A 27,921-nucleotide genomic window follows, 5' to 3' on the forward strand; every position below is an offset into this window, starting at 1 on the left:
CAGTTCATTGAGGGAACCATGAATGCCAACATGTACTGTGACATACTGAAGCAGAGCATGATCCTCTCCCTTCGGAGACTGGGCCGCAGGGCAGTATTCCAACATAACGACCCCAAACACACCTCCAAGACCACCACTGCCTTGCTAAAGAAGCTGAGGGTGAAGGTGATGGACTGTCCAAGCATGTCTCCAGACCTGAACCCTATTGGGCATCTGTGGGGCATCCTCAAACGGAAGGTGGAGGAGCGCAAGGTCTCTAACATCCACCAGCTCCGTGATGACGTCATGGAGGAGTGGAAGAGGACTCCAGTGGCAACCTGTGAAGCTCTGGTGACCTCCATGCCCAAGAGGGTTAAGGCAGTGCTGGAAAATAATGGCGGCCACACAAAATATTGACACTTTGGGCCCAATTTGGACCTTGTCACTTAGGGGTGGACTCACTTTTGTTGCCAGCGGTTTAGACATGAACCATTTGCCGCCCGCCCTATGGCCGAATGGCGGCCGGCAAATGTCATCAGCGTTCCGGGTGGACGCCACATGTGCAGATTGCGCTCCTGCAGAGCCGCGCGATCTGTCACTGGGCGTGCACCTCGGACACGGCCGATGACAGATCTGAGTATCGGCCCCCGTTGCCGGTACCATGTGACCTGCTGTGACCAATCACAGCAGGTCACATGACAGTTGTATACAATGGATGGCTTCATTCATGCCATCCATTGTATACTAGTGTCTAGCTGTGAATGGTCACAGCTAATCACATGCACACGTCATGTGATTAGCTGTGGCCAAATCACAGCTAAGCACAAAAAAAAAAAAACCCTGAATGAATCGATGTCATTCAGGTAAAAGGTTAGGTATGTAATGAACGGTGTTAAATAAAATACACAATAACACTGAGAAGAGGCTATGACAGACGCTAAACTTTGGTTAAATTTCCTTTCAAACAAAGAATTAGGACTAGAGTTAGCCCACTAATGGCTATTATCAGTTTCCTTGTGTATGTATCCTGTTTGCATTATTTGTAAAAGATAAAGAGAGATGGAAGAAAAGGAAAGGTATGAAAGAGAAAGTGAGAAGAACACTATAGATCAAGGGCAGGTAACCTTCGACAGGTGGAGATCTACTAAGACAACACGGAAGAGAGCAAAGATCACCGGGGTGCAGCACCCTTTTTTTAATAACTCAACTAGCAAGCCCCCAGAGGTCAGTATTGGGTAGGGCAGTGTACAGAGGTCAGTATTGGGTAGGGCAGTGTATAGAGGTCAGTATTGGGTAGGGCAGTGTATAGAGGTCAGTATTGGGTAGGGCAGTGTATAGAGGTCAGTATTGGGTAGGGCAGAGTACAGAGGTCAGTATTGGGTAGGGCAGTGTATAGAGGTCAGTATTGGGTAGGGCAGTGTATAGAGGTCAGTATTGGGTAGGGCAGTGTATAGAGGTCAGTATTGGGTAGGGCAGTGTACAGAGGTCAGTATTGGGTAGGGCAGTGTACAGAGGTCAGTATTGGGTAGGGCAGTGTACAGAGGTCAGTATTGGGTAGGGCAGTGTATAGAGGTCAGTAGTGGGTAGGGCAGTGTACAGAGGTCAGTATTGGGTAGGGCAGTGTACAGAGGTCAGTATTGGGTAGGGCAGTGTATAGAGGTCAGTATTGGGTAGGGCAGTGTATAGAGGTCAGTATTGGGTAGGGCAGTGTACAGAGGTCAGTATTGGGTAGGGCAGTGTACAGAGGTCAGTATTGGGTAGGGCAGTGTATAGAGGTCAGTATTGGGTAGGGCAGTGTATAGAGGTCAGTATTGGGTAGGGCAGTGTACAGAGGTCAGTATTGGGTAGGGCAGTGTATAGAGGTCAGTATTGGGTAGGGCAGTGTACAGAGGTCAGTATTGGGTAGGGCAGAGTACAGAGGTCAGTATTGGGTAGGGCAGTGTACAGAGGTCAGTATTGGGTAGGGCAGTGTACAGAGGTCAGTATTGGGTAGGGCAGTGTACAGAGGTCAGTATTGGGTAGGGCAGTGTACAGAGGTCAGTATTGGGTAGGGCAGTGTACAGAGGTCAGTAGTATGTAGCTCAATGCACAGAGGTCAGTAAGATGAATGGCAGTGTACAGAGGTCAGTAGGATGTGGAGCAGTGTACAGGGATCAATAGGGCAGAGAACAGGTTGTCAACAGGGCAAAGGACAAGGGGTCAGCAGGGCAAAGGATAAGGGGTCAGGAGGGCACAGTGCAGAGGGGTCAGGAGGACAGGGTACAGGTGGGATCAGAAGAGCCCAGTACAGGCGGGTCTGGAGGGCATAGTACAGGGTGTCTGAAGGGCACAGTACTGGGGGGCTTGGAGAGCACAGTACTGGGGCTTTATGGAGGGCACAGTACTGTGGGGTCTAAAGGGCACATTACTGGGGGGGTCAAGGGGGCACGTTATGTGGGGATCAAGAGGGCATGGAACTGGCGGTTAAGAAGGTACAGTCCTGAAGGGGTCAGGAGGGCTCACTACAAGTGGATCTGGAAGGCATGGTACAGGAGGGTCTGGAGGGCTCACTACAATAGGGTCTAGAGGGGTCAGGAGGGCTCATTACAATGGGGTCTAGAGGGGTCAGGAGGGCTCACTACAATGGAGTCTAGAGGGGTCAGGAGGCCTCACTACAATGAAGTTTAGAGGGTAAGGAATGGGGGGGGGGGGCGGGCAGGAGGGATAGGGGCACAGTACTGGAAGGTCAGGAGGATACGGTATTGGGGATCAGGAAGGCACAGTCCTGCAGGTAAGGAGAGCAAACTATAGAGGGATCAGTAGGCCATGAGGCCATGGTACTGGGGGTCAGAAAGGTCCATAAGTGGCTTCTTGATGGAACTTTTACTTTCTTTTTAACCAGTTTAAGACCACAAACCCGCAACAGACTGAAGATGGGAGGCCGCTGTAGGGAAAGTGACATACGGGTACATCACTGCCTACTTCCAGGTTTCAGGCGCACGCCACAACCCGCTGTACACAGCGGGAGCCTGTCAGCAAATCCTGGCCAATGATCCATGGCCGGGACCTGCTGATCGGCTGAGTACAATCATACACCAGAGCTCTGTACAGAGGCAGAGTACATTGACAGTGTATAGTATTATCACTGATCATTATATTATTGTCACTGGCGATGTCAGTGTTAGTTAGTGTCAGATTGCCCACCGCACTCCCGCAATCCCATTATAAAAGTTGCTGATCACCTCCATTATTAGTAGAAAAAAACAATCCAGTATATATACCACAGTTTGTAGACACTATAACGTTCACGCAAACCAATCAAGATACACTTATTGGAATTTTTTTATATCAAAGACATGTAGCAGAATACATATTGCCCAAAATTTATGAAGAATTAGATTTTTTTTTTAATTGGATATGTTTTATAGCAGAAAGTAAAAAAATGTTGTTTTTTTTTCTCTAAAGTTTTGGGTTTATCTTATTTATATCACAAAATAAAAAAAACAGTGATGATCAAATACCACCAAAAGAAAGCTCTATTTGTATGAAAGAAAAATGATATACACAGAGGACAAGGGGGCACTCTTTACGTCTGGAGGAAAAGAGATTTAATCTCCAAACACGGAAAGGTTTCTTCACAGTAAGAGCTGTGAAAATGTGGAATAGACTTCCTCAAGAGTTGGTTGTGGCCAGCTCAGTGGATTGCTGTAGGAAAGTCCTGGATTCTTTCTTGGATACACAGAATATAACTGGATATAACATTTATAGGTAACGTTGATCCAGGGAATATCCGATTGCCTCTCGGGGGATCAGGAAGGAATTTTTCTCCCAGCAGGAGCAAATTGGATCGTGCTTTGCTGGGTTTTTTGCCTTCCTCTGGATCAGCTGTGGGTGTAGGATTATAACTTTTGTTTTCTATGGTTGAACTGGATGGACTTTTGTCTTTTTTCAGCCAGACTAACTATGTAACTATATACATTTAGCTTGGGTACAGCATTGCATGACTGCTCAATTATCAGTAAAAGTAGCGCAGTGTGGTATGGCAAACAAATGGCAAAGGACATGAGGGGGGAGTAAAACCTTCCGGAGCTGAATTGGTAAATAAAGTTGGCCAACAAGCCTGAACTCATTGGGAAGCACTACACCTTGAGTGGAACCCCGTCATTTCACAATCAGTATTTTGGAGTTCCATTTACACTTCCTCCAAACAAAATCAATTAGTTATACCAAAGAGGCGCAGCATATTGGAGGTACTTAGTAGAAATGACTTCATCTACAATTTGTATAATTATTCGGTGAGTGGACTGATCTAATGGATGTGTCACCAGGGTTCGGTTTTGCCTTCTAGATCAACAGCTTTAGAATTGGATTGCCTTGCTGAACAGGATTTTGTAATCCTATGTAACAGATACCTACCGGTGAGAGCGCTAATCCCGGCTCCTTAGTGTTCAGTGTTACAGAAGGGGTAGTGTGATGGAACTGCCTGACACCCCAACTGGGTGTCTCCATCAAACGACAGCCTCCTCACATACAGAAAAGCATGGAGGGGGGAATATGCTGGTATGGGGGGTGGTAATACCCTGGCATGGGGGGGTCTCTCCGCAGCAGGGACTGGAGTACTTCTCAGGATAGAAGGGAAAACGGAAGGGGAAAAATCCCATCACATTCTGCTGCCCTCTGCCAGAAAGTGGTCAATGGGAAGAAGGTTTACCTTCCAACATGACAATGAGCCAAAGCACACAGCAACAATGACCCCCCCAGTGGTTGGAGGAGAAGGAGGTGAATGTCCTTGCATGGCCTAGTCAGAGCCCAGACTTCAACCCCATTGAAAATCTGTGGAATGACTTGAAGACTACGGGCAGCACAGCGGCTAAATGGTTAGCACTTCCGTCTGGCAGTACTCGGGTCGTCGGTTCAAATCCCAACCATGGCACTACCTGCCTGGAGTTTGCATGTTCTCCCTGTGCCTGCGTGGGTTTCCTCCGGGTACTCCGGTTTCCTCCCACACTCCAGAGACGTGCTGGTAGGTTAATTAGCTCCTGTCTAAATTGTCCCTAGTATGTGTATGTATGAATGTGAGTTAGGGACCTTAGATTGTACGCCCCTTGAGGGTTAGGGACCTTAGATTGTACACCCCTTGAGGGTTAGGGACCTTAGATTGTACGCCCCTTGAGGGTTAGGGACCTTAGATTGTACACCCCTTGAGGGTTAGGGACCTTAGATTGTACACCCCTTGAGGGTTAGGGACCTTAGATTGTACGCCCCTTGAGGGTTAGGGACCTTAGATTGTACGCCCCTTGAGGGTTAGGGACTGATGTGAATGTACAATATATATGTAAAGCGCGGCGTACATTGACGGAGCTATATAAGTACCTGAAATAAATAAATAAAAGACTGTCGTCCACAAATGGTCACCATCAAATATCACTGAACCTGAGCAGTTCTGCGAAGAAGAGCGGGCAAATATCACAAAGTCTAGAGGTGCAAAGTTAGTAGAGACATCCCAACAGACTAAAGCTGAACTCCAGGTATGTTGCAACCTTTAACCCCTCGACCTCCAGATGATCCCCCCCCCCCCCCCCTTCCTGACCAGGACATATTTTGCGTTACGGCGCTGCATTACTTTAACTGACAATTGTGCAGTCATGCCATGCGGTGCCCAAATGAAATTTACGTCCTTTTTTTCCTACCAATGGAGCTTTCTTTCAGTGGTATTTGATCGCCTCTGCGCTTTTTATTTTTTGCACTATGAAAAAAAAAACTATTTTGAAAAAAAAAATATATATATTTTTGACTTTTTGCTATTAAATATGTCCAGTAAAAAAAAGTAAGAAAATCAAATTTCGTCATAAATTTAGGCCAAAATGTATCCTGCTACATGTCTGCTAAAAAAAAAAAAAAAAAAAAATCACAATACATGCAAATTAATTGGTTTATGTGAAAGTTATAGCGGTTACAAATGGCGGTATATACTGGAATTTTTTTTTCACTAGTAATGGCGGCAATCAGCGACTTATAGTGGGACTGCGGCGGGCATTCTAACACCGGGGGGAACTGCCTTGGTGTCACTGACATCCCCAGTGACACCAATACAGTTATATAGTTAGTCTGGCTGAAAAAAGTCCATCCAGTTCAACCATAAAAAAAAAAAAAAAAATCCTACACCCACAGTTGATCCAGAGGAAAGCAAAAAAAACCCAGCAAAGCACGATACAATTTGCTCCTGCTGGGAAAAAATTCCTTCCTGATCCCCCGAGAGGCAATCAGATATTCCCTGGATCTACTTTCCCTATAAATGTTATATCCAGTTATATTCTGTGTATCCAAGAAAGAATCCAGGACTTTCCTACAGCACTCCACTGAGCTGGCCACAACCAACTCTGGAGGGAGTCTATTCCACATTCTCACAGCTCTTACTGTGAAGAAACCTTTCCGTGTTTGGAGATTACATTTCTTTTCCTCCAGATGTAAAGAGCGCCCCCTTGTCCTCTGTGATGACCTCAGGGGGAATAACTACACCAAGTTCACTATATGAACCACTGATGTATTATACATGGAGATCATATCCCCCCTTATGTATTATACATGGAGATCATATCCCCCCCTTATGTATTATACATGGAGATCATATCCCCCCTTATGTATTATACATGGAGATCATATCCCCCCTTATGTATTATACATGGAGATCATATCCCCCCTCATGTATTATACATGGAGATCATATCCCCCCCTTATGTATTATACATAGAGATCATATCCCCCCCTTATGTATTATACATGGAGATCATATCCCCCCTTATGTATTATACATGGAGATCATATCCCCCCCTTATGTATTATACATGGAGATCATATCCCCCCTTATGTATTATACATGGAGATCATATCCCCCCCTTATGTATTATACATGGAGATCATATCCCCCCTTATGTATTATACATGGAGATCATATCCCCCCCTTATGTATTATACATGGAGATCATATCCCCCCTTATGTATTATACATGGAGATCATATCCCCCCTCATGTATTATACATGGAGATCATATCCCCCCTTATGTATTATACATGGAGATCATATCCCCCCTTATGTATTATACATGGAGATCATATCCCCCCTTATGTATTATACATGGTGATCATATCCCCCCCTTATGTATTATACATGGAGATCATATCCCCCCTTTATGTATTATACATGGAGATCATATCCCCCCTTAATCTCCTCTTCTCAGTAGAGAATACATTCAGTTCCTCTAATCTTTCCTCATAGTTGATCTCCTCCATGCCTCGTATCAGTTTGGTTGCTCTTCTCTGTACTTTCTCCAGTTCCCCAATGTTCTTTTTGTGAATTGGAGCCCAAAACTGAACTGCATATTCCAGATGAGATCTTACCAATGATTTGTCCTGGGGGGGGGGGGGGAATGATATCTCTCTCTCTGGAGTCTATACCTCTCCTAATACAAGAGAGGATTTTGCTCGTTTTGGAACCTTGCTGCCATTACTAAGCTTGTGATCTACCAGAACCCCCAGATCCTTCTCCACCATTGACCTCCCAGATCCTTCCCCATTAACCCCCCAGATCCTTCTCCACCATTGACCCCCCCAGATCCTTCTCTACCATTGTCCCCCCAGATCCTTCACCACTGATTCCCCCAGATCCTTCTCCACCATTGACCCCCCAGATCCTTCTCCACCATTGATTCCCCCAGTTGTACCCCGCCCCCCCCAGTATGTATGATGCATGCATATTCTTAGCCCCCCAAGTGCAGAACCTTACATTTATCAACATTAACCCTCATTTTCCCCATAGTCCCCCAATTACACAGAGCACTGAGGTCGGCTTGTAAGTTGGAGACATCCTGTAAGGACGTTATCCCCGGCACAGCTTGGTGTCATCTGCAAAGACTGAAATGGTAAAAAAAAAAAAGCACTGGCTGTACTAATGGCACTGGGCAGGAAGGGGTTATAGCCAGTGGTGTATTTAGGTTTTTTACTGCCCTAGGCAACACAAAAATCGGGCGCCCCCCCATGGAGAGAGCCTGACATTGACCAAGAACGCCCCTGCCCACCTCCCACCTGAGAGAACCTGCCACTAACATTCCCCCCCCCCTTCCCAGCTCACCTTCACAGCTCCGGACATCCCCGGGAATGAGAGTTGGGCTCTCCATAATCCTCAAAGCAGCCTGCAGATCCCACCTGGTCCCCATGCCGCATGTGCCCTTCTTCCTTCCCTTCTTCCAGGGGGTGGTACTGCCCCCCCTGAAAAATGCCGCCCTAGGCAAATGCCTTGTTTGCCTTGTGGTAAATACACCCCTGGTTATAGCGGGACTGCGGTGGGCATTCTGACACTGGGGGGAACAGACTTATTGTCACTGATATCCCCAGTGACACCAATACAGTGCTCAGTGTTAATAAAAAGCACTGACAATGTACTAATGGCACTAGGCAGGAAGGGGGTTAACACGAGGGGCGATCAAAGGGTTAACTGTGTGTTTACTAGGGGGCGGTGTCTGTGTGCTTCACTGTAAGCACACTGCTTTGGAATGGAAGCTCAGCCTCCCCAAAACTCCACCAAAAACGGCAAATATTTATTTTCGGTGAAATGCTGCACGTCCCAAGGCTGGCGAAAATCACCCATAGTAAACCCCGAGCCATCTCCCACTTCTGGCAGCTCCGGCACCACCCGAACGAACGTCAAGCAGCAGTTAATAAAAAGCACTGACAATGTACTAATGGCACTAGGCAAGAAGGGGTTAACATGAGGGGCGATCAAAGGGTTAACTGTGTGTTTTACTAGGGGGCGGTGTCTGTGTGCTTCACTGTAAGCACACTGCTTTGGAATGGAAGCTCAGCCTCCCCAAAACTCCACCAAAAACGGCAAATATTTATTTTCGGTGAAATGCTGCACGTCCCAAGGCTGGCGAAAATCGCCCATAGTAAACCCCGAGCCATCTCCCACTTCAGGCGTCTCCGGCACCACCTAAACGAACGTCAAGCAGCCTTTTTCAGCGCAGACCCTCCGTACTCCTCGCTGTGCGCCAAAGTTCCCTCTGGCACTGACAGGGGAAAAAAAAAAAACACACGCGGTGCCTTGACGTGCGTCTTACACAATGCACTCGTATATCTGTGCAGCCGTCAGAACAGACATATAAATTAAGATTTATATGTAGCAGGGGGGGGGGAGGGGAGGAATATAGACAAGGATATGCAAAGGCATAAATTAAATTTGAGGAACGCCGGCGTCGGCGAGGAATAGAAGAAGACGCAACCTGTTTCAATCACAAGCTTGCTTTAGGGTTATTTATAAACGCTCTGACTAATCCAGCTTGTAGCTGTAATATAGAACTGCCAAGAGAAATTTAAAACACACTTCCCCAAATCAATAGTCATTTGCCAACTCCGCTCACTTACATTTTTCAGCGCGGAAAAACTTGGGGGAGAAAAAAAATAATAATTTGCCGCTACATCATAGCAATTTTACTCAATTAAAGTGTGAGAGGCATTTAACCTGTGTCAGGTGCAGCCGAGGGAGGAAGGTACCCCGGGGACAGGTCAGGCTGCTGTGTAAGGAGGGGGTGGGGGAGGGGGGGGGGGGGCTCCCATAGGAAATAGCCTGCCTGTGTTATTTCAAGGGGCTGTAATAGAACAACAGTCAGAGGATGCTTTCAGGAACGGTGCCGATTGCGGATGGACCTGGACCAGAGTGCAGAATGTTCTCATACAGGACTATAGGGAAATAAATATGTAGTTGGGTTTAATAAAAGTTAAAATATCACAAACCGAAATTTAAGGTGAACTCCGGACAATTTTTTTTTTTCCATGCAGTGGGGCTGTGTCTGCATTGTATGGGATAACGGCTCGCTTTTGTCTAGGAGGGTGGTCTCCAAACTGCGGCCCTTTCCTTCCTTTTATTTGGCCCTTGGGGCACTACTTCATTCACTGACACCAATGGACATAATTCCTCCTAATGGCACCAACGATGGGGCACAGTTCTTCCCAATGACACCAATAATGGGGCACAATTTCTCCCAATGACACTAATGAAGGGCACAGTTCCTCCCAATGACACCAGCAATGGGGCACAAATTCCTACCAATGATAGGGCACAGTTCCTCCAAATGACACCAATGATGGGGCACAATTCCTACCAATGACACCAGCCATGGGGCACAATCCCTACCAATTATATCAACAATGGAGCACAATTCCTCCCAATTATATCAACAATGGGGCACAATTCCTCCCAATGGCACCAACGATGGGGCATAATTCCTACTAATGACATCAATGATGGGGTACAATGGGATCCAATGACATTAACGATGGGGCACAATTTCTCCCAATGACACCAATGATGGGGCACAATTCCTCCCAATGACAGGGCACAATGAAGGGCACAATTCCTTTCAATGACACCAATGATAGGGCACAAATTCCTACCAATGATAGGGCACAGTTCCTCCAAATGACACCAATAATGAGGCACAATTCCTCCCAATGACACCAATGAAGGGCACAGTTCCTCCCAATGACACCAATGATGAGGCACAATTCCTACCAATAACACCAGCCATGGGGCACAATTCTTCCCAATTATATCAACAATGGGGCACAATTCCTCCCAATTATATCAACAATGGGGCACAATTCCTCCCAATGGCACAAACGATGGGGCATAATTCCTACTAATGACATCAATGATGGGGTACAATGGGATCCAATGACATTAACGATGGGGCACAATGTCTCCCAATGACACCAATGATGGGGCACAATTCCTCCCAATGACAGGGCACAATTCCTCCCAATGGCACCAATGAAGGGCACAATTCCTTTCAATGACACCAATGATAGGGCACAATTCCTTCCAATGGCATCAACGATGGCGCACAAATTCCTACCAATTGCACCAATAATGGGGCACAGTTCCTCCCAATGACACCAATAATGAGGCACAATTCCTCCCAATGACACCAATGAAGGGCACAGTTCCTCCCAATGACACCAATGATATTGCACAATTCCTACAAATGACGCCAGCAATGGGGCACAATCCCTACCAATTATATCAACGATGGGGCACAATTCCTCCCAATGGCACCAAGTATGGGGCACAATTCCTACTAATGACCTCAGCAATGGGGCACATTTCCTACCAAAGACATCAACGATGGGGCACAATGGGACCCAATGATACCAACGATGGGCACAATTCCTCCCAATGACACCAATGATGGGGCACAATTGCTCCCAATGACACTAAAGATAGGGCATAATTCTGCCAAATAACAATGACGGGGGGATCGTTTACTCCCACTGATTCTGAGACATTTTGTTCTCTCGATGACCACAAACCAGCTCCTCTAAAGTCTGAAGAACAGTAAACTGGCCCTTTGTTTAGAGAGTTTGGAGACTCCTGGTCTAGGGGATTGGAGAACAGGGATATACTTACGCAATCCTCCCAGCAAAAGACTGGTCCCTGCGGCTCCTGCACCCTGCAATCTAGAGTGGTCATCACGCCCACAGACCTGCTCTGGACGTGAAGATGTCAGGAAAAGTCCACAGTGCCATTTGCAGTTGCAGCAGAGGATCGGGTGAGTATACAGCTTTCTGGTCATCCCTTGACAAAATGAGCAGTTAACCCATGCAGTGTGGACACAGCCCCACTGCATGGCGAAAAAAGAATTTGACCAGGGTTTCAATAAAGGGGCACTTGCCCTAGGTGCCCTTGGAAGATGTCTTTTGATGACGAAACAAGTTGGGCGGAGCCTCTTCCGGACGTCATTGCATTCCCAGAAGCTAGCTGTACGCCGGCTTGGCGTCTATTACTTATTTGTATTGGTTTTATTTAAATGTGAGTGCATTTTTATCTGCAATGTTTTCTAAAAGATTTTTCACACGTGGAGAGGTCTTTAGTTTGTTTGCCTCGCATGAGTATACCATATAAAATGTGGATGTCACTGCTGGGGGAGTGGCTTCGTTTTGAGTTGTGAAGATTTTGGAATTGACCATTGATATCTATGGGCAATACCAGAGTGCTGTGAGACCATTCTTATTACAAGATGGTCAATTTGAGTTGGGAAGCAGCCATTTGGTTGTCAAAGCTGCATGCTGAAGACCACTTTATTAGGTCCACCTTGCTAGTGCCAAGAAAATCTCCCCCACACCATAACACCACCACCACCAGCTTGAATCCTTGATACTTCATTAGGTCCACCCTGCTAGTGCCAAGAAAATCTCCCCTACACCATAACACCACCACCACCACCAGCTTGAATCCTTGATACAAGGCAGGATGGATCCATTCTTCCATTTGGTTTACGCCAAATTCTGACCCTACCATCTGACCATGTTGCAGCAACCACAGTGGCTAAATGGTTAGCACTGCCGCCGGGCAGTACTAGGGTTGTTGCTTCGAACCCCAACCACGGCACACACCTTCTACACTCACCGGCCACTTGATTAGGTCCACCTGTTCAATTGCTGGGTAACACAAATGGCTAATCAGCCAATCACATGGGAGCAACTCAATGCATTTAGGCATCTAGACGTGGTGAAGACGACTTGCTGAAGTTGAATCTGATCATCAGAATGGGGAAGAAAGGGGATTTAAGTGACTTTGAACGTGGCATAGTTGATGGTGTCAGACGGGCTGGTCTGAGTATTTCAAAAACTGCTGATCTACTGGGATTTTCATGCACAATCATCTCTAGGGTTTACAGAGAATGGTCCAAAAAAAAGAAAATATCCAGTGAGCGGCAGTTGTGTGGATGAAAATGCTAATTGATGTCAGAGAATGGTCAGACTGGTTTTATTTATTTCAGGTACTTCTATAGCGCCATCAATTTACATATATATTGTATATTCACATCAGTCCCTAATCCTCAAGGGGCGTACAATCTAAGGTCCTGAACTCACATTCATACATACACATACTGGGGGCCAATTTAGACAGGAGCCAATTAACATACCAGCATGTCTTTGGAGTGTGGGATGAAACCAGAGTACCCGGAGGAAACCCACTCAGGCACCACGAGTACACGCAAACTCCAGACAGGTGGTGCTGTGGTTGGGATTCGAACCAACAACCCCAGTACTGCCAGGCGGCAGTGCTAACCATTTAGCCACTGTAGTTGTTGCAACATTCAGATGGTAGGGTCAGAATTTGGCGTAAACCACATGGAAGCATAGATCTATCCTGCCTTGTATCAAGGATTCAAGCTGGTGGTGGTGGTGTCATGGTGTGGGGGAGATTTTCTTGGCACTAGCAAGGTGGACCTAATAAAGTATCAAGGATTCAAGCTGGTGGTGGTGGTGTCATGGTGTGGGGGAGATTTTCTTGGCACTAGCAAGGTGGACCTAATAAAGTATCAAGGATTCAAGCTGGTGGTGGTGTCATGGTGTGGGGGAGATTTTCTTGGCACTAGCAAGGTGGACCTAATAAAGTATCAAGGATTCAAGCTGGTGGTGTCATGGTGTGGGGGAGATTTTCTTGGCACTAGCAAGGTGGACCTAATAAAGTATCAAGGATTCAAGCTGGTGGTGGTGGTGTCATGGTGTGGGGGGTATTTTCTTGGCACTAGCAAGGTGGACCTAATAAAGTATCAAGAATTCAAGCTGGTGGTGTCATGGTGTGGGGGAGATTTTCTTGGCACTAGCAAGGTGGACCTAATAAAGTATCAAGGATTCAAGCTGGTGGTGGTGGTGTCATGGTGTGGGGGAGATTTTCTTGGCACTAGCAAGGTGGACCTAATAAAGTATCAAGGATTCAAGCTGGTGGTGGTGGTGCCATGGTGTGGGGGAGATTTTCTTGGCACTAGCAAGGTGGACCTAATAAAGTATCAAGAATTCAAGCTGGTGGTGGTGGTGTCATGGTGTGGGGGAGATTTTCTTGGCACTAGCAAGGTGGACCTAATAAAGTATCAAGAATTCAAGCTGGTGGTGGTGGTCATGGTGTGGGGGAGATTTTCTTGGCACTAGCAAGGTGGACCGAATAAAGTATCAAGGATTCAAGCTGGTGGTGGTGGTGTCATGGTGTGGGGGGTATTTTCTTGGCACTAGCAAGGTGGACCTAATGAAGTATCAAGGATTCAAGCTGGTGGTGGTGGTGTCATGGTGTGGGGGAGATTTTCTTGGCACTAGCAAGGTGGACCTAATAAAGTATCAAGGATTCAAGCTGGTGGTGGTGGTGTCATGGTGTGGAGGAGATGTTTTTGGCACTAGCAAGGTGGACCTAATAAAGTATCAAGGATTCAAGCTGGTGGTGGTGGTCATGGTGTGGGGGAGATTTTCTTGGCACTAGCAAGGTGGACCTAATAAAGAGGCCGGTGAGTGTATGTATTGGATTGGATTGGATGAGTGACTGAAGCACTATCTTTTACACTTGACGGGACTTTTGTTTGGACACTTATTTATGGTTTATTTGTATTTAAACCTTTTCTAATATTCTTCTTCTTTTGCAGATTGTATATTGAGAGTTCATTGATTTGCATTTTTTTCTGTCCTTATTCATAATAATTTGCTTTCGCAATTATAATTTTATAGCGAGCTTAACACACACTCTAAATATGTAAGTTATTTTTGTTACTGGCACGTTTTGCGCATTTTGTTTATGTAAATCTTTTTTTAATAAAGGGAAACTTACCTGTTCAGGGATCCAGCGCTGTCCTCACCCGGGCTGGTTTGTCAGCGGTCTTCGGGTCTCCAACGCTAGCCTGTTTACTGTGGAAAGCTGGCTGTGACTCCGTCCAGCTTCCTACTGCACATGTGCGAGCCATGCTGTGCTTTAGGAATGGTCCTGCAGCCTTCTGGTACCTGTGATGTGTTCCAGAAGGCTATGGGCAAGGGGGGGGGGGGCAAACTTCTGCTTGGATTGCCTTAATGATCCAGATGGAAGCTGGAGTGGATACCTGTCAAAACCAGGTACCCACTCCCTCCATAAATAAAAAAAAGTGCCAAAAGTTGAAAGGGTGGGGGAGGGGAAGCTGGAGTGGATACCTGTCAAAACTAGGTACCTCTCCCCCCATATAAAAAAAAAAAGTGCCAAAAGTTGAAAGGGTGGGGGAGGGGAAGCCGGAGTGGATACCTGTCAAAACCAGGTACCCACTCCCCCCCCCCCATATAAAAAAAAAAAATGCCAAAAGTTGAAAGGGTGGGGGAGGGGAAGCTGGAGTGGATACATGGTTCATCAGTGGTCTTCGGGTACCTGGCGCTAGCCTGTTTAGTGTGGAAAGCTGGCTGTGACTCCGTCCGGCTTCCTACTGCACATGTGCGAGCCATGCTGTGCTTTAGTAATGGTCCTGCAGCCTTTTGGGTCCTGTGATGTGTTCCAGAAGGCTGCGGCCAAAGGAGGAGGGGGGGGGGCAGGCAAAGGGGAGGGGGAACTTCTGCTTGGATTGCCTGAATGATCCAGATGGAAGCTGGAGTGGATACCTGTCAAAACCAGGTACCCCCTCCACCCATGAAAAAAAAAAGTGCCAAAAATTTAAAGGGTGGGGCAGGGAAACTGGAGTGGACACCTGGTTCTTCAGCGGTCCCTGGAGCGGTCTTCGGGTACCTGGCGCTAGCCTGTTTAGTGTGGAAAGCTGCCTGTGACTCTGTCCGGTTTCCTACTGCACATGTGCATGGATACCTGTCAAAACCAGGTACCCACTCTCCCCTATAAAAAAAAAATAAAGTGCCAAAAGTTGAAAGGGTTGGGGAGGGGAAGCTGGAGTGGATACCTGTCAAAACCAGGTGCCCACTCCCCCCATATAAAAAAAAAAAAGTGCCAAAAGTTGAAAGGGTTGGGGAGGGGAAGCTGGAGTGGATACCTGTCAAAACCAGGTGCCCACTCCCCCCATATAAAAAAAATAAAGTGCCAAAAGTTGAAAGGGTGGGGGAGGGGAAGCTGGAGTGGATACCTAGTTCTTCAGTGGTCCCCGGCGCTAGCCTGTTTAATGTGGAAAGTTGGCTGTGGCTGGCTTCCTACTGCACATGTGCGAGCCGTGCTGTGCTTTATTATAGGTCCTGCAACCTTCTGGGACCTGTGATGTGTTCCAGAAGGCTGCGGCCAAAGGCGGGGAGGGGGGGGGGTGCAGGCAAAGGGGGGGGGGGGGACTTCTGCTTGGATTGCCTTAATGATCCAGATGGAAGCTGAAGAGGATACCTGTCAAAACCAGGTACCCCCTCCACCCATAAAAAAAATAAACATAAAGTGCCAAAAGTTGAGAGGGTGGGGGAGGACGGGAATGGAAATAAGAAGCTGAAATTGATGAACTTCCACTTTAAGCAGCAGTCACCTACCTAAAAGAAAACAAGTTTTGTGTCATTTGGTGTGATACTAGAAAAGGGAACAGACTTTCAGGTAAAACGTTTAGATCACGTGTGATGTCACGTAAACGTCTGCAGAACTGCAACAGTAGAAAAATCGGCCAAACACGTATAGATTTTAGTTCGAGAATTTTCGTTTCAAATATATTCGTTTGATTTTCTAATCATTAGCGGGGGTCAAATCGATGTTTTGTTTTCGACAGTAGCGACGGGAAAATTCGAAGGGGTAGGAAGGACAACTTATCTCGATCAAACAAATTTTTTTGACCAGTATATGTGGTCATCATTCAGAAATGACATTCATTTTAAACTCGAATGTTAAAAGCAAAAGACAATTTTCGAACGACATTTGTCCATTCACAGAATGTTCATTCACAGAATGTGCCCTCTGATCAATGTTTATAAACAATGTTACTTTGTATCTCTCTATCTCCCGTCTGATCAATGTTTATAAACAATGTTACTTTGTATCTCTCTATCTCCCGTCTGATCAATGTTTATAAACAATGTTACTTTGTATCTCTCGATCTCCCGTCTGATCAATGTTTATAAACAATGTTACTTTGTATCCCTCTTTTCTGTTTGATCAATATTTATACACAATGTTACTTTGTATCTCTCTATCTCCCGTCTGATCAATGTTTATAAACAATGTTACTTTGTATCTCTCTATCTCCCGTCTGATCAATGTTTATAAACAATGTTACTTTGTATCTCTCTATCTCCCGTCTGATCAATGTTTATAAACAATGTTACTTTGTATCTCTCTATCTCCCGTCTGATCAATATTTATACACAATGTTACTTTGTATCTCTCTATCTCCCGTCTGATCAATATTTATAAACAATGTTACTTTGTATCTATCTCCCGTCTGATCGATGTTTATAAACAATGTTACTTTGTATCTCTCTATCTCCCATCTGATCAATATTTATAAACAATATTACTTTGTATCTCCCGTCTGATCAATGTTTATAAACAATGTTACTTTATATCTCTCTATCTCCCGTCTGATCAATGTTTATAAACAATGTTACTTTGTATCTCTCTATCTCCCGTCTGATCAATGTTTATAAACAATGTTACTTTGTATCTATCTCCCGTTTGATCGATATTTATAAACAATGTTACTTTGTATCTCTCTGTGTCCCATCTGATCAATGTTTATAAACAATGTTACTTTGTATCTCTCTATCTCCCGTCTGATCAATGTTTATAAACAATGTTACTTTATATTTCTCTGTGTTCTGTCTGATCAATGTTTATAAAGTAACAATGTTTATAAACATTGATCAGACGGGAGATAGAGAGATACAAAGTAACATTGTTTATAAACATTGATCAGACGAGAGATAGAGAGATACAAAGAAACATTGATCAAACAGAGGCGAGAGATACAAAGTAACATTGTTTATAAACATTGATCAGACGGGAGATAGAGAGATACAAAGTAACATTGTTTATAAACATTGATCAAACAGAGGTGAGAGATACAAAGTAACATTGTTTATAAACATTGATCAGACGGGAGATAGAGAGATACAAAGAAACATTGATCAAACAGAGGTGAGAGATACAAAGTAACATTGTTTATAAACATTGATCAGACGGGAGATAGAGAGATACAAAGTAAGGCTGGCCATACATTATCCAATTTTCTTGAGAATTTTGCTTTAGATTTACCAAAAATCATATAATATGAGGTCAATCCTAAACGACACTTTCAATTGTATCCAATCAGGCAGGCCCTTGCACTACATAGTTGAAGGTAAATCTAAAGGAAATTGGGCAGAAATTGGACAGAAAATTGTATAGTGTATGGCCAGCCGATCTAAGCCATCAGGTAAATGCGGGGTTTCCAGGAGCCGGCAATTAATATACTCACCGCTTTACATTAGTGGTAGGCCTTTTAAATCTACGTTGTAAATAAAGCAATCTATCACAAGCTGTCAGAGCCGACCTCGCGCACAAACTGCACCGGGGAAAAGAAAGAGAGCGACAGAGCAGACTTCGCAGGTCAAATTAGGCTGATGTTCAGTTTTAATTCACTTAATCACCAGAGACATAATTGTCTGCTACAGTAAGTAAACCACTGCAGGGCATAAGATGGGATTACATGTCCACGTGAAAAGGGTTATCAGTCTCCCCATTTCTCCTACGCCGGAGGGGGTTGTGGAATACAAAGAGGATGTTACACTCTTGAGACGATCCAGGAAAATTGCTAGCGAGTGCTAAAAGTGGGGGGCCTCAATCGCCCCTTCTGTAGCAGATCTGAGCCGATCTAAACAGGTGAGAAATGCAGACGATGCGCTATAAAGCCACGCTTTACATTCTCCCGTGTTGGAATGAACCTTCCAGACTGATAAATTGTGGTGATTTTAAAATGCAAAGCGGCCTACAACAAAGGACGAGGCACCAGAGCACATGGGGGATGATAAATAGAAAGTGGATAAAAACCAATAGTAATATTGATGTATGCTTTCATTTCTAAACTGTGCTATTGCAATGCCAAAGAAAACCTTAATGGTTGCTAAATGGGTGGCAGACACTGTCCTTCTCTCCCCCTGAGGAAGTCATGTGTCTTGATGATGAAACGCGTAGGGGCGGGATTGGTTGGATGACGTCATTACGCATGAAGAGACCAGTAAGTTAGCAATTTAGGAAGGAGGCCAGCAATGGCCTCTCAGAAAAGTTATACTTTAGGACAGGGTTCTCAAAACTGTCTAAATCAGTGGTCTCCAAACTGTGGCCCTTTGTTCGCCTTTATCTGGCCCTTGGGGCACTATTCCACTTACTGACATGACACGCTATTCCTCCCACTGATACCAATGATTGGGCGTTATTCCTCCCACTAACACCAACAACTGGACACTATTCTTCCCACTGATATGAATGATTGGGCACTATTCCTTCCACTGACACTAACGATTGGACATTATTCCTCTCACTGACACCAACAACTGGATACTATTCCTCCCACTGATGTCAACGATTGGGCACTATTCCTCCCACTGACACCAACAACTGGACACTATTCCTCCCATTGATATCAACAACTGGACACTATTCCTCCCACTGATACCAATGATGGGGCACTATTCCTCCCACTGATACCAATGATGGGGCACTATTCCTCCCACTGACACCAACAACTGAACACTATTCCTCCCACTAACACCAATGATGGGGCACTATTCCTCCCATTGATACCAACAACTGGACACTAATCCTCCCACTGATACCAACAATTGGGCACTATTCCTCTCACTGACACCAACAACTGGGAACTATTCCTCCCACTGAAACCAACAACTGGGCATTATTCCTCCCACTGACACCAACAACTGGGTACTATTCCTCCCACTACTACTGATGGGGCAGCATTCCTCCCACTAACACAAATGCCCGCCCCCCTAAAGTCTGAAGGACAGTAAGCTGGTCCTTTGTTTAGAAAGTTTGGAGACCCCTGGTCTAAATGAAAGGTCAGTTTTCTGTCCTTCAGGCTTTAGGGGTGCCGGACTGTGGCTGGTGGAAGTAGAACATGCCATGCGATCAATGGGAGTAAGCAATACCCCATCATTAGTTTTAATGAGGGGAATAGTGCCCCATTGCTGGCATCGGTGGCAGGAATGGTGCCCCATTGTTGGTGTCATTAGAAGGAATGGTGCCCCATTGTTGGTGTCATTAGAAGGAAAGGAATGGTGCCCCATTGTTGGTATCATTAGAAGGAATGGTGCCCCATTGTTGGTGTCAATAGAAGGAATGGTGCCCCATTGTTGGTGTCATTAGAAGGAATGGTGCCCCATTGTTGGTGTCATTAGAAGAAATGGTGCCCCATTGTTGGTGTCATTAGAAGGAATGGTGCCCCATTGTTGGTGTCATTAGAAGGAATGGTGCCCCATTGTTGGTGTCATTAGAAGGAATGGTGCCCCATTGTTGGTGTCATTAGAAGGAATGGTGCCCCATTGTTGGTATCATTAGAAGAAATGGTGCCCCATTGTTGGTGTCATTAGAAGGAATGGTGCCCCATCATTGGCATCAGTGGGGGAAATTGTTCCCTCGAGGGCTGGATTAAGACAAGAAAAGTGCCACATCTGGCCCTCGGGCCACAGTTTGAAGACCATTGCGTTAGGATTTTGACAGTTGGATATTTCCATGAACAGACCAGTAAGTGCGGTATCTGATACAGCCAGCTACATTCTGGGCAGTGTACTGTTTATTGAGGCTTGCATATGTGAACGCGGGCGGCACAGTGGCTTAGTGGTTAGCACGTCAATGCATTTAGGCATCTGGACGTGGTGAAGGCGACTTACTGAAGTTCAAACCGAGTATCAGAATGGGGAAGAAAGGGGGTTTAAGTGGCTTTGAACATGGCATGGTTTTTGGTGCCAGATGGGCTGGTCTGAGTATTTCAAAAACTGCCGATCTACTGGGATTTGCGCGCACAACTATCTCTAGGGTTTACAGAGAATGGTCCAAAAAAGAGAGACTGGTCCGAAAAAGATAAAATATCCAGTGAGCGGCAGTTGTATGGGTGAAAATGCCTTGTTGACATCACAAGAGAATGGGCAGACTGGTTCCAGATGATAGAAAGGCAACAGTAACTCCGATAACCACTCGTTACAACCAAGGTATGCAGAATACCATCTCTGAATGCACAACACTTCGAGCCTTGAAGCAGATGGGCTACAGCAGCAGAAAACCACAACGGGTGCCACTCCTGTCAGCTAAGAGCAGGAAAGAGAGGCTACAATTGGCACAGGCTTACCAAAATTGGACAATAGAAGAAAAAATGTTGCCTGGTCTGATGAGTCTCGATTTCCTCTGCAACATTCAGATGGTAGGGTCAGAATTTGGCATAAACAACATGAAAGCATGGATCTATCCTGCCTGGTTCAGGCTGGTGGTGGTGGTGGTGGTGTAATGGGTGGTGGATCCATCTTACCTTGTATCAACGGTTCAGGCTGGTGGTGGTAGTGGTGTCATGGTGTGGTGGATCCATCTTACCTTGTATCAACGGTTCAGGCTGGTGGTGGTGGTGTCATGGTGTGGAGGATCCATCCTGCCTTGTATCAATGGTTCAGGCTGGTGGTGTCATGGTGTGGGGGATCCGTCCTGCCTTGTATCCATGGTTCAGGCTGGTGGTGGTGGTGTCATGGTGTGGTGGATCCATCCTGCCTTGTATCAACGGTTCAGGCTGGTGGTGGTAGTGGTGTCATGGTGTGGTGGATCCATCTTACCTTGTATCAACGGTTCAGGCTGGTGGTGGTGGTGTCATGGTGTGGAGGATCCATCCTGCCTTGTATCAACGGTTCAGGCTGGTGATGGTGGCGTCATGGTGTGGTGGATCTATCCTGCCTTGTATCAACGGTTCAGGCTGGTGGTGGTGGTGTCATGGTGTGGTGGATCCATCCTGCCTTGTATCAACGGTTCAGGCTGGTGATGGTGGCGTCATGGTGTGGTGGATCCATCATGCCTTGTATCAACGGTTCAGGCTGGTGGTGGTGGTGTCATGGTGTGGTGGATCCATCCTGCCTTGTATCAACGGTTCAGGCCGGTGATGGTGGCGTCATGGTGTGGTGGATCCATCATGCCTTGTATCAACGGTTCAGGCTGGTGATGGTGGCGTCATGGTGTGGTGGATCCATCATGCCTTGTATCAATGGTTCAGGCTGGTGGTGTCATGGTGTGATGGATCCCTCCTGCCTTGTATCAATGGTTCAGGCTGGTGGTGTCATGGTGTGGGGGGAGATTTTCAAGGCAGTACCGAGGTGTACCTAATAAAGCGGTCGATGAGTGTATACTAGGTGAGAGTACAACCGGAGTTGGGAAAGTACTGAAGGTGGAGGTGTGCACACATTTTGCAAGAGGGTGAAAGCACAATTAAAGAGAGATACACAAGGATTGATACACTTAGGACTGTTGAATTGATATATGTTTTATTTATCTTTATGGTCATACTAAACAAAAGCTATTTGATTGTATTGAGCTACACTATTGGATTAACCCCTCCATGCCTAAGGGTAAAACAAATCTAAATGCCTAAGCACAAATTTGCAACTTTGACCTGTGTTAGTAAAACCGTCCATATCATCACAACTGCTTCGTACATCCGGGTGGATTATACCGCATTTTTTTAGGGACAAATTTGGGCTTTTATTTGGTGGTAAATGGTAATGGATATCTCCTCATTTTTTTATCATCAAAGGAAAACTGGCCCAAAATAGCAAAAAAAAAATAAATAATTTTTTAAAATTTAGCTGTGTTTCTTATCACTACCATAACTGACCACCAAAGAACAACCCAAAATAAATTTTCCAGCTCTTGACGATTGCAGCGATACCATATATGTGTATGTTATTTGTTGTTTGTACCCGGAGTACAGCTCAGAAACAATAGTGCGCATTTTGTTTTTTTTACCGAAAACACACTAAGGCTACATTCACACTAGCGTTGTGTGCAGGTGGCAGAGAGGCGTTTGGGAAGCGTTTTTACCGCTTCCCAAACGCCTCTGCCAATTCTGCACATTACAGCACATGGTGCTGTTCTAATGGGAGCGTTTGCGTCGCGGCAAAACGGACGCCTCTGGACGAGTCAGGAGGCTTTGAAGCCTCCTATTCTCGTCTATGGTGCCGCCGGCCGGGCATTTGCGGTGCGGTTGCGACGCGGTTGCGGGGCGTTTGCGGAGCGGTAACACCACTCAAACTGCATTATAGGCGTTTGTGGGGCGTTATTAACGCTCGGCAAACGCCTAGCAACTGCCGCTAAACCGCGCATGCGGCGTTTGCGGAGCGTTTGCCGAGCGTTAAAAAACGCTTCGCATAGGCGGACCAACGCTTGCCAAACGCTATAGGGGCGTTTGGCAAGCGTTGGCAAAACAGCCTAGTGTGAACGAGCCCTAACACTGACACCAAATTTTTTTTTTTTTTAAATCCTGACCTTTGACCCTGACCTTGACCCAAACACACCCTGGTACTGAATTAGATCAAACCTTGATCTAGGTATTTTTTCATTTTATTTTTTAATATTTATTTATATTTTTCTTTTTTTAACAAACTTTGTTTTCCCCCCTCTATGCCAGGAGTTAGAGAGATACAATGTATAATGTAATGTATATAATGATACAATGTAGCTCTCTCATTCATAGACAGAAAAAAAAAAGCAAGGGGGCCAGGCTGTACAGTGACTGATCACTGTGATAGCCAATCAGAGGCTATCACAGTGATCATGTGACCCAGAATCGGGAGTCCCAGGTCCCGATCATTAGAATGGGACCCAGAGCTCTCAGTGACACCATGGTCTTTGTACTGGGAGCGTGCAGTACGGCGTGCAAAGACAAAAACAAAATGCGGCCCCCACGGAAAAAAGTCCAGTTCTGCGAGGCCGCATATTTGTGTGATGTCGGCGTCAAGGGATTCATTTATTACTGTCCTTCACCCAAATTTTACAGCTTGCATTAGTCCCCCACCTTTACGCCAGAAGTGTCCCCCCATCACAATCTTCTCGTCACATCACAAGCCCCACCCTTCCTATCCGAGGCCCCTCTATACAAAAACAGCTTCTCTACACATCAGAGGCCCCCCATCACAGAATCCTCTCATCACATCACAAGCCCCACCCTTCCCAACCGAGGCCCCTCTATGCAAAAGAGCTTCTCTACACATCAGAGGCCCCCCACCCCAGAAGCCTCTCGTCACATCACAAGCCCCACCCTTCCCATCCGAGGCCCCTCTATACAAAACAGCTTCTCTACACATCAGAGGCCCCCCATCACAGAATCCTCTCATCACATCACAAGCCCCACCCTTCCCAACCGAGGCCCCTCTATGCAAAAGAGCTTCTCTACACATCAGAGGCCCCCCATCACAGAATCCTCTCGTCACATCACAAGCCCCGCCCTTCCCATCTCAGGCCCCTCTATGCAAAAGAGCTTCTCTACACATCAGAGGCCCCCCATCACAGAATCCTCTCGTCACATCAGAAGCCCCACCCTTCCCATCTCAGGCCCCTCTATGCAAAAGAGCTTCTCTACACATCAGAGGCCCCCCATCACAGAATCCTCTCGTCACATCTGAGCCGTACCTTACTCCAGCAGCATGGCAGAGTGTGAGAGGCGAAGCAAGTCTGGACAGAGGTGCATTCTGTTCTTTCCTGAATTCTGGTGGCAGCCTAACATGCCCCGTTGGCCCTGCATCGGTCATGCATTGCCATGGTGCATACAGGACACCGCATGTTCTGGCCCTAGAGCTTCATTGGTTGTTATGGTGCTGGATGGCCATCCATTGTAGCGGATGTTGCTGATCCAGGCGAACCCAAATAGCCGCCCTGTTGAGAAACGCTGCTCTAAACAGTACATATTTATTCTTGAAAGGTTGTAGTCATGTGATCGTCCCATCTGCACTGCAAGCCTTGGTTCTGGCTCTGGGTGGGGAGTTGCGGAACGCGCTCTACTCTGCATAGCTCTTCTTATTGTGGAAGTAGCTGCAGTAGGGCGATGGTGGGGGAATGTTACAAGGGGCGGGTTATCTGTTTTGAGTAATACCTATTGCTCTTATAGAAATGTTTATGTACTGGATGATTTAAACCAGGGGTCTCTAAACTTTCTAAACAAAGGGCCAGTTTACTGTCCCCGAGATTTTGGAGCACCCGACTGTGGCCAGTGAGAGTAGAGAATACCCCAGCATCAGTGGGGGTAGACAATGTCTCAGACTTGGTGGTCAGCAGGAGTGGCCCAACACTGGTATTAGTTCGAGGAATTGTGCCCCATCATTGGCATCAGTTGGAGGAATAGTGCCCAAAGTGCCAGTTTACTGTCTCTGAGATTTTGGAGGACCCGACTGTGGCCAGTGAAAGTAGAGAATACCCCAGCATCAGTGGGGGTAGACAATGTCTCAGAATTGGTGGTCAGCAAGAGTGACCCAACACTGGTATTACTTGGAGGAATTGTGCCCCATCATTGGCGTCAGTTGGAGGAATATTGCCCAAAGTGCCAGTTTACTGACCCTGATATTTTGGAAGACCCGACTGTGGCCAGTGAGAGTAGAGAATACCCCAGCATCAGTGGGGGTAGACGATGTCTCAGACTTGGTGGTCAGCAGGAGTGGCCCAACACTGGTATTAGTTGGAGGAATTGTGCCCCATCATTGGCGTCAGTTGGAGGAATAGTGCCCAAAGTGCCAGTTTACTGACCCCGATATTTAGAAAGACCCGACTGTGGCCAGTGAGAGTAGAGAATACCCCAGCATCAGTGGGGGTAGACAATGTCTCAGACTTGGTGGTCAGCAGGAGTGGCCCAACACTGGTATTAGTTGGAGGAATTGTGCCCCATCATTGGCGTCAGTTGGAGGAATAGTGCCCAAAGTACCAGTTTACTGACCCCGATATTTAGGAAGACCCGACTGTGGCCAGTGAGAGTAGAGAATACCCCAGCATCAGTGGGGGTAGACAATGTCTCAGACTTGGTGGTCAGCAGGAGTGGCCCAACACTGGTATTAGTTGGAGGAATTGTGCCCCATCATTGGTGTCAATTGGAGGAATAGTGCCCAAAGTGCCAGTTTACTGTCTCTGATATTTTGGAAGACCCGACTGTGGCCAGTGAGAGTAGAGAATACCCCAGCATCAGTGGGGGTAGACAATGTCTCAGACTTGGTGGTCAGCAGGAGTGGCCCAACACTGGTATTAGTTGGAGGAATTGTGCCCCATCATTGGTGTCAATTGGAGGAATAGTGCCCAAAGTGCCAGTTTACTGACCCCGAGATTTTGGAAGACCCGACTGTGGCCAGTGAGAGCAGAGAATACCCCAGCATCTGTGGGGGTAGACAATGTCGCAGACTTGGTGGTCAGCAGGAGTGGCCCAACACTGGTATTACTTGGAGGAATTGTGCCCCATCATTGGCGTCAGTCGGAGGAATAGTGCCCAATTATTTATATCAGTGGGAGGAACTATGCCCCATTATTGGTGGCACTGGAAGGAATAGTGCCTTGTATCAGTGGTAGGAACAGTGCCCCAAAGTATCTAAAGGCAAGCAAAGGGCCACTGATTTAAACTCTAACCTTCGCCATATAAGCAGGGGCCACAGCACAAAAAAAAATCAGTTTCTGTACGCTGCTAGACTATATAAGTTTCTCACAAGCAGCATGCAAGAGGGGCTTGCGATTGGCTATATGTTGGTGCCAAGAGCACAAGTCCCCACCCCAATCCTCTCCTGCTAGAACAGTGACCCTCCTACTGAGGCTGTAACCCTCTGCCAAATTGTGCCCACTCCATGCCAGAGGCCTTCTCCCGACATTCATGGCCACTAACTAATATATCCCCAAAGGAAGGATTGCCTACACAACGGTAGGGTTGCTGTACTTTACTAGTGGTACTTGGAAGATGGCACAAACAATGACATCACATCGACATACTATCCAGGGTCACTTGACAGTCTATCATCAGTCACATTTAGTGGACGTTCCGCAATAGTCACATGTGAAAGCATCATGCAGCACTTTCAGAAAGCTATCCTCCTTTAAACAGTCTCTATCCACCCAGGGCAATCAGTGCTCATTGAGATGAGATTTCTGCCATCACTTCCTCCATACACATTTCCCGAGACCCTCCAGGGGGAGAGCTTCACTCCAGAAAACCTTTGGCCTGGCCTGAAATTCCTTTTGCAACCTGCCCTAGCCCCCACCTCCATAAGGGTCAGGAAGTCTACAATAGGCTCTTCAGGATGCAGGTCTACTTCGCCCCATCTTCCAGCCCTGTTTATGACCTCAACTTGCTGGCTACACCTGCTTAATGGTGGGGTCTCTGGCTCCCATGCCCCAACTGTACTAGGGATCCTCCCAACCTATCTTATAATTGGGCCCTGACTGACCCTTGACATCACTAAAAGAGGGCTGTAACTAAAAGGGGCCCAGCACTTGCGATTGGCTATATGTTGGCGCCAAGAGCACAAGTCATATAAATCATTCATCAGATCCCTGAATGTAACACCCATGAGTGGTGTCACCTGAATGTTGATTTAGGGTGGTGGGGTGTAAATAACAATCCGGCTGCTGATGACAATCCTGGATGACTCTGGAAGTGGTTTGGACAAAAGTAAATCTGTGGCAGTGGGTTGAAGCAGATTGCAAAAAGCAGAAGAGGTATCAGAGGAGAATCACTTGCAGTAAACCACCAGCTTTAGCGGTCATCCCTGACTGAAGAAAACGTGAGGCTGGAGTTCCACTTTAAGGATACTACCAACAGATTTCTCTAACCCAAGGTCATGACATACACAGCATACAACACGTAAAACTTTTCAGCTTTATCAGATGGGAATCTCTTACCTTCACAGCCAGGATCTTCCCACTGGAAACATGATAGGCTCTGCAAAACAGATACATAAATCAAACTGTGTGCTGGGTGTGTTTTACTAGGGGGTGGGGAGGTTGTGCTTCACTGTCTTCACACAGATTGGGATGGCTGTGTTGTGCAGTGTGCCCGAGCTGACAGGGAGGAGGACTGTTTGTAAACAAAACAGTGTTCCTTCCCATCGGTAATTATTATTATACAGGATTTATATGGCGCCAACAGTTTGCTCAGCGCTTTACAATATAACAGGAGACAATACAGCAACAATACAGTTCAATACAAGAGGGATAGGAGGGCCCTGATC

General features: G+C 46.4%; 1 protein-coding gene across 2 annotated transcripts in view; it reads right to left on the minus strand.

Annotated features, from left to right (window-relative positions):
- The window catches only part of MAP2K5 (mitogen-activated protein kinase kinase 5), a 345,280-nt gene that overhangs the window by 146,731 nt on the left and 170,628 nt on the right, over nucleotides 1-27,921 (minus strand). For both annotated transcript variants that reach the window (XM_089660977.1, XM_089660975.1), the window contains exon 9: nucleotides 27,593-27,632. In XM_089660977.1, coding sequence (XP_089517103.1) covers nucleotides 27,593-27,632 — 40 coding nt within the window. The remainder of the gene's footprint in view (nucleotides 1-27,592; nucleotides 27,633-27,921) is intronic.

The sequence above is a fragment of the Staurois parvus genome, unplaced genomic scaffold (genome assembly GCF_062004578.1).
Source record: "Staurois parvus isolate SC_StPar_1 unplaced genomic scaffold, SC_StPar_1.0 ptg001300l, whole genome shotgun sequence".
Taxonomy (NCBI): Eukaryota; Metazoa; Chordata; class Amphibia; order Anura; family Ranidae; genus Staurois; species Staurois parvus.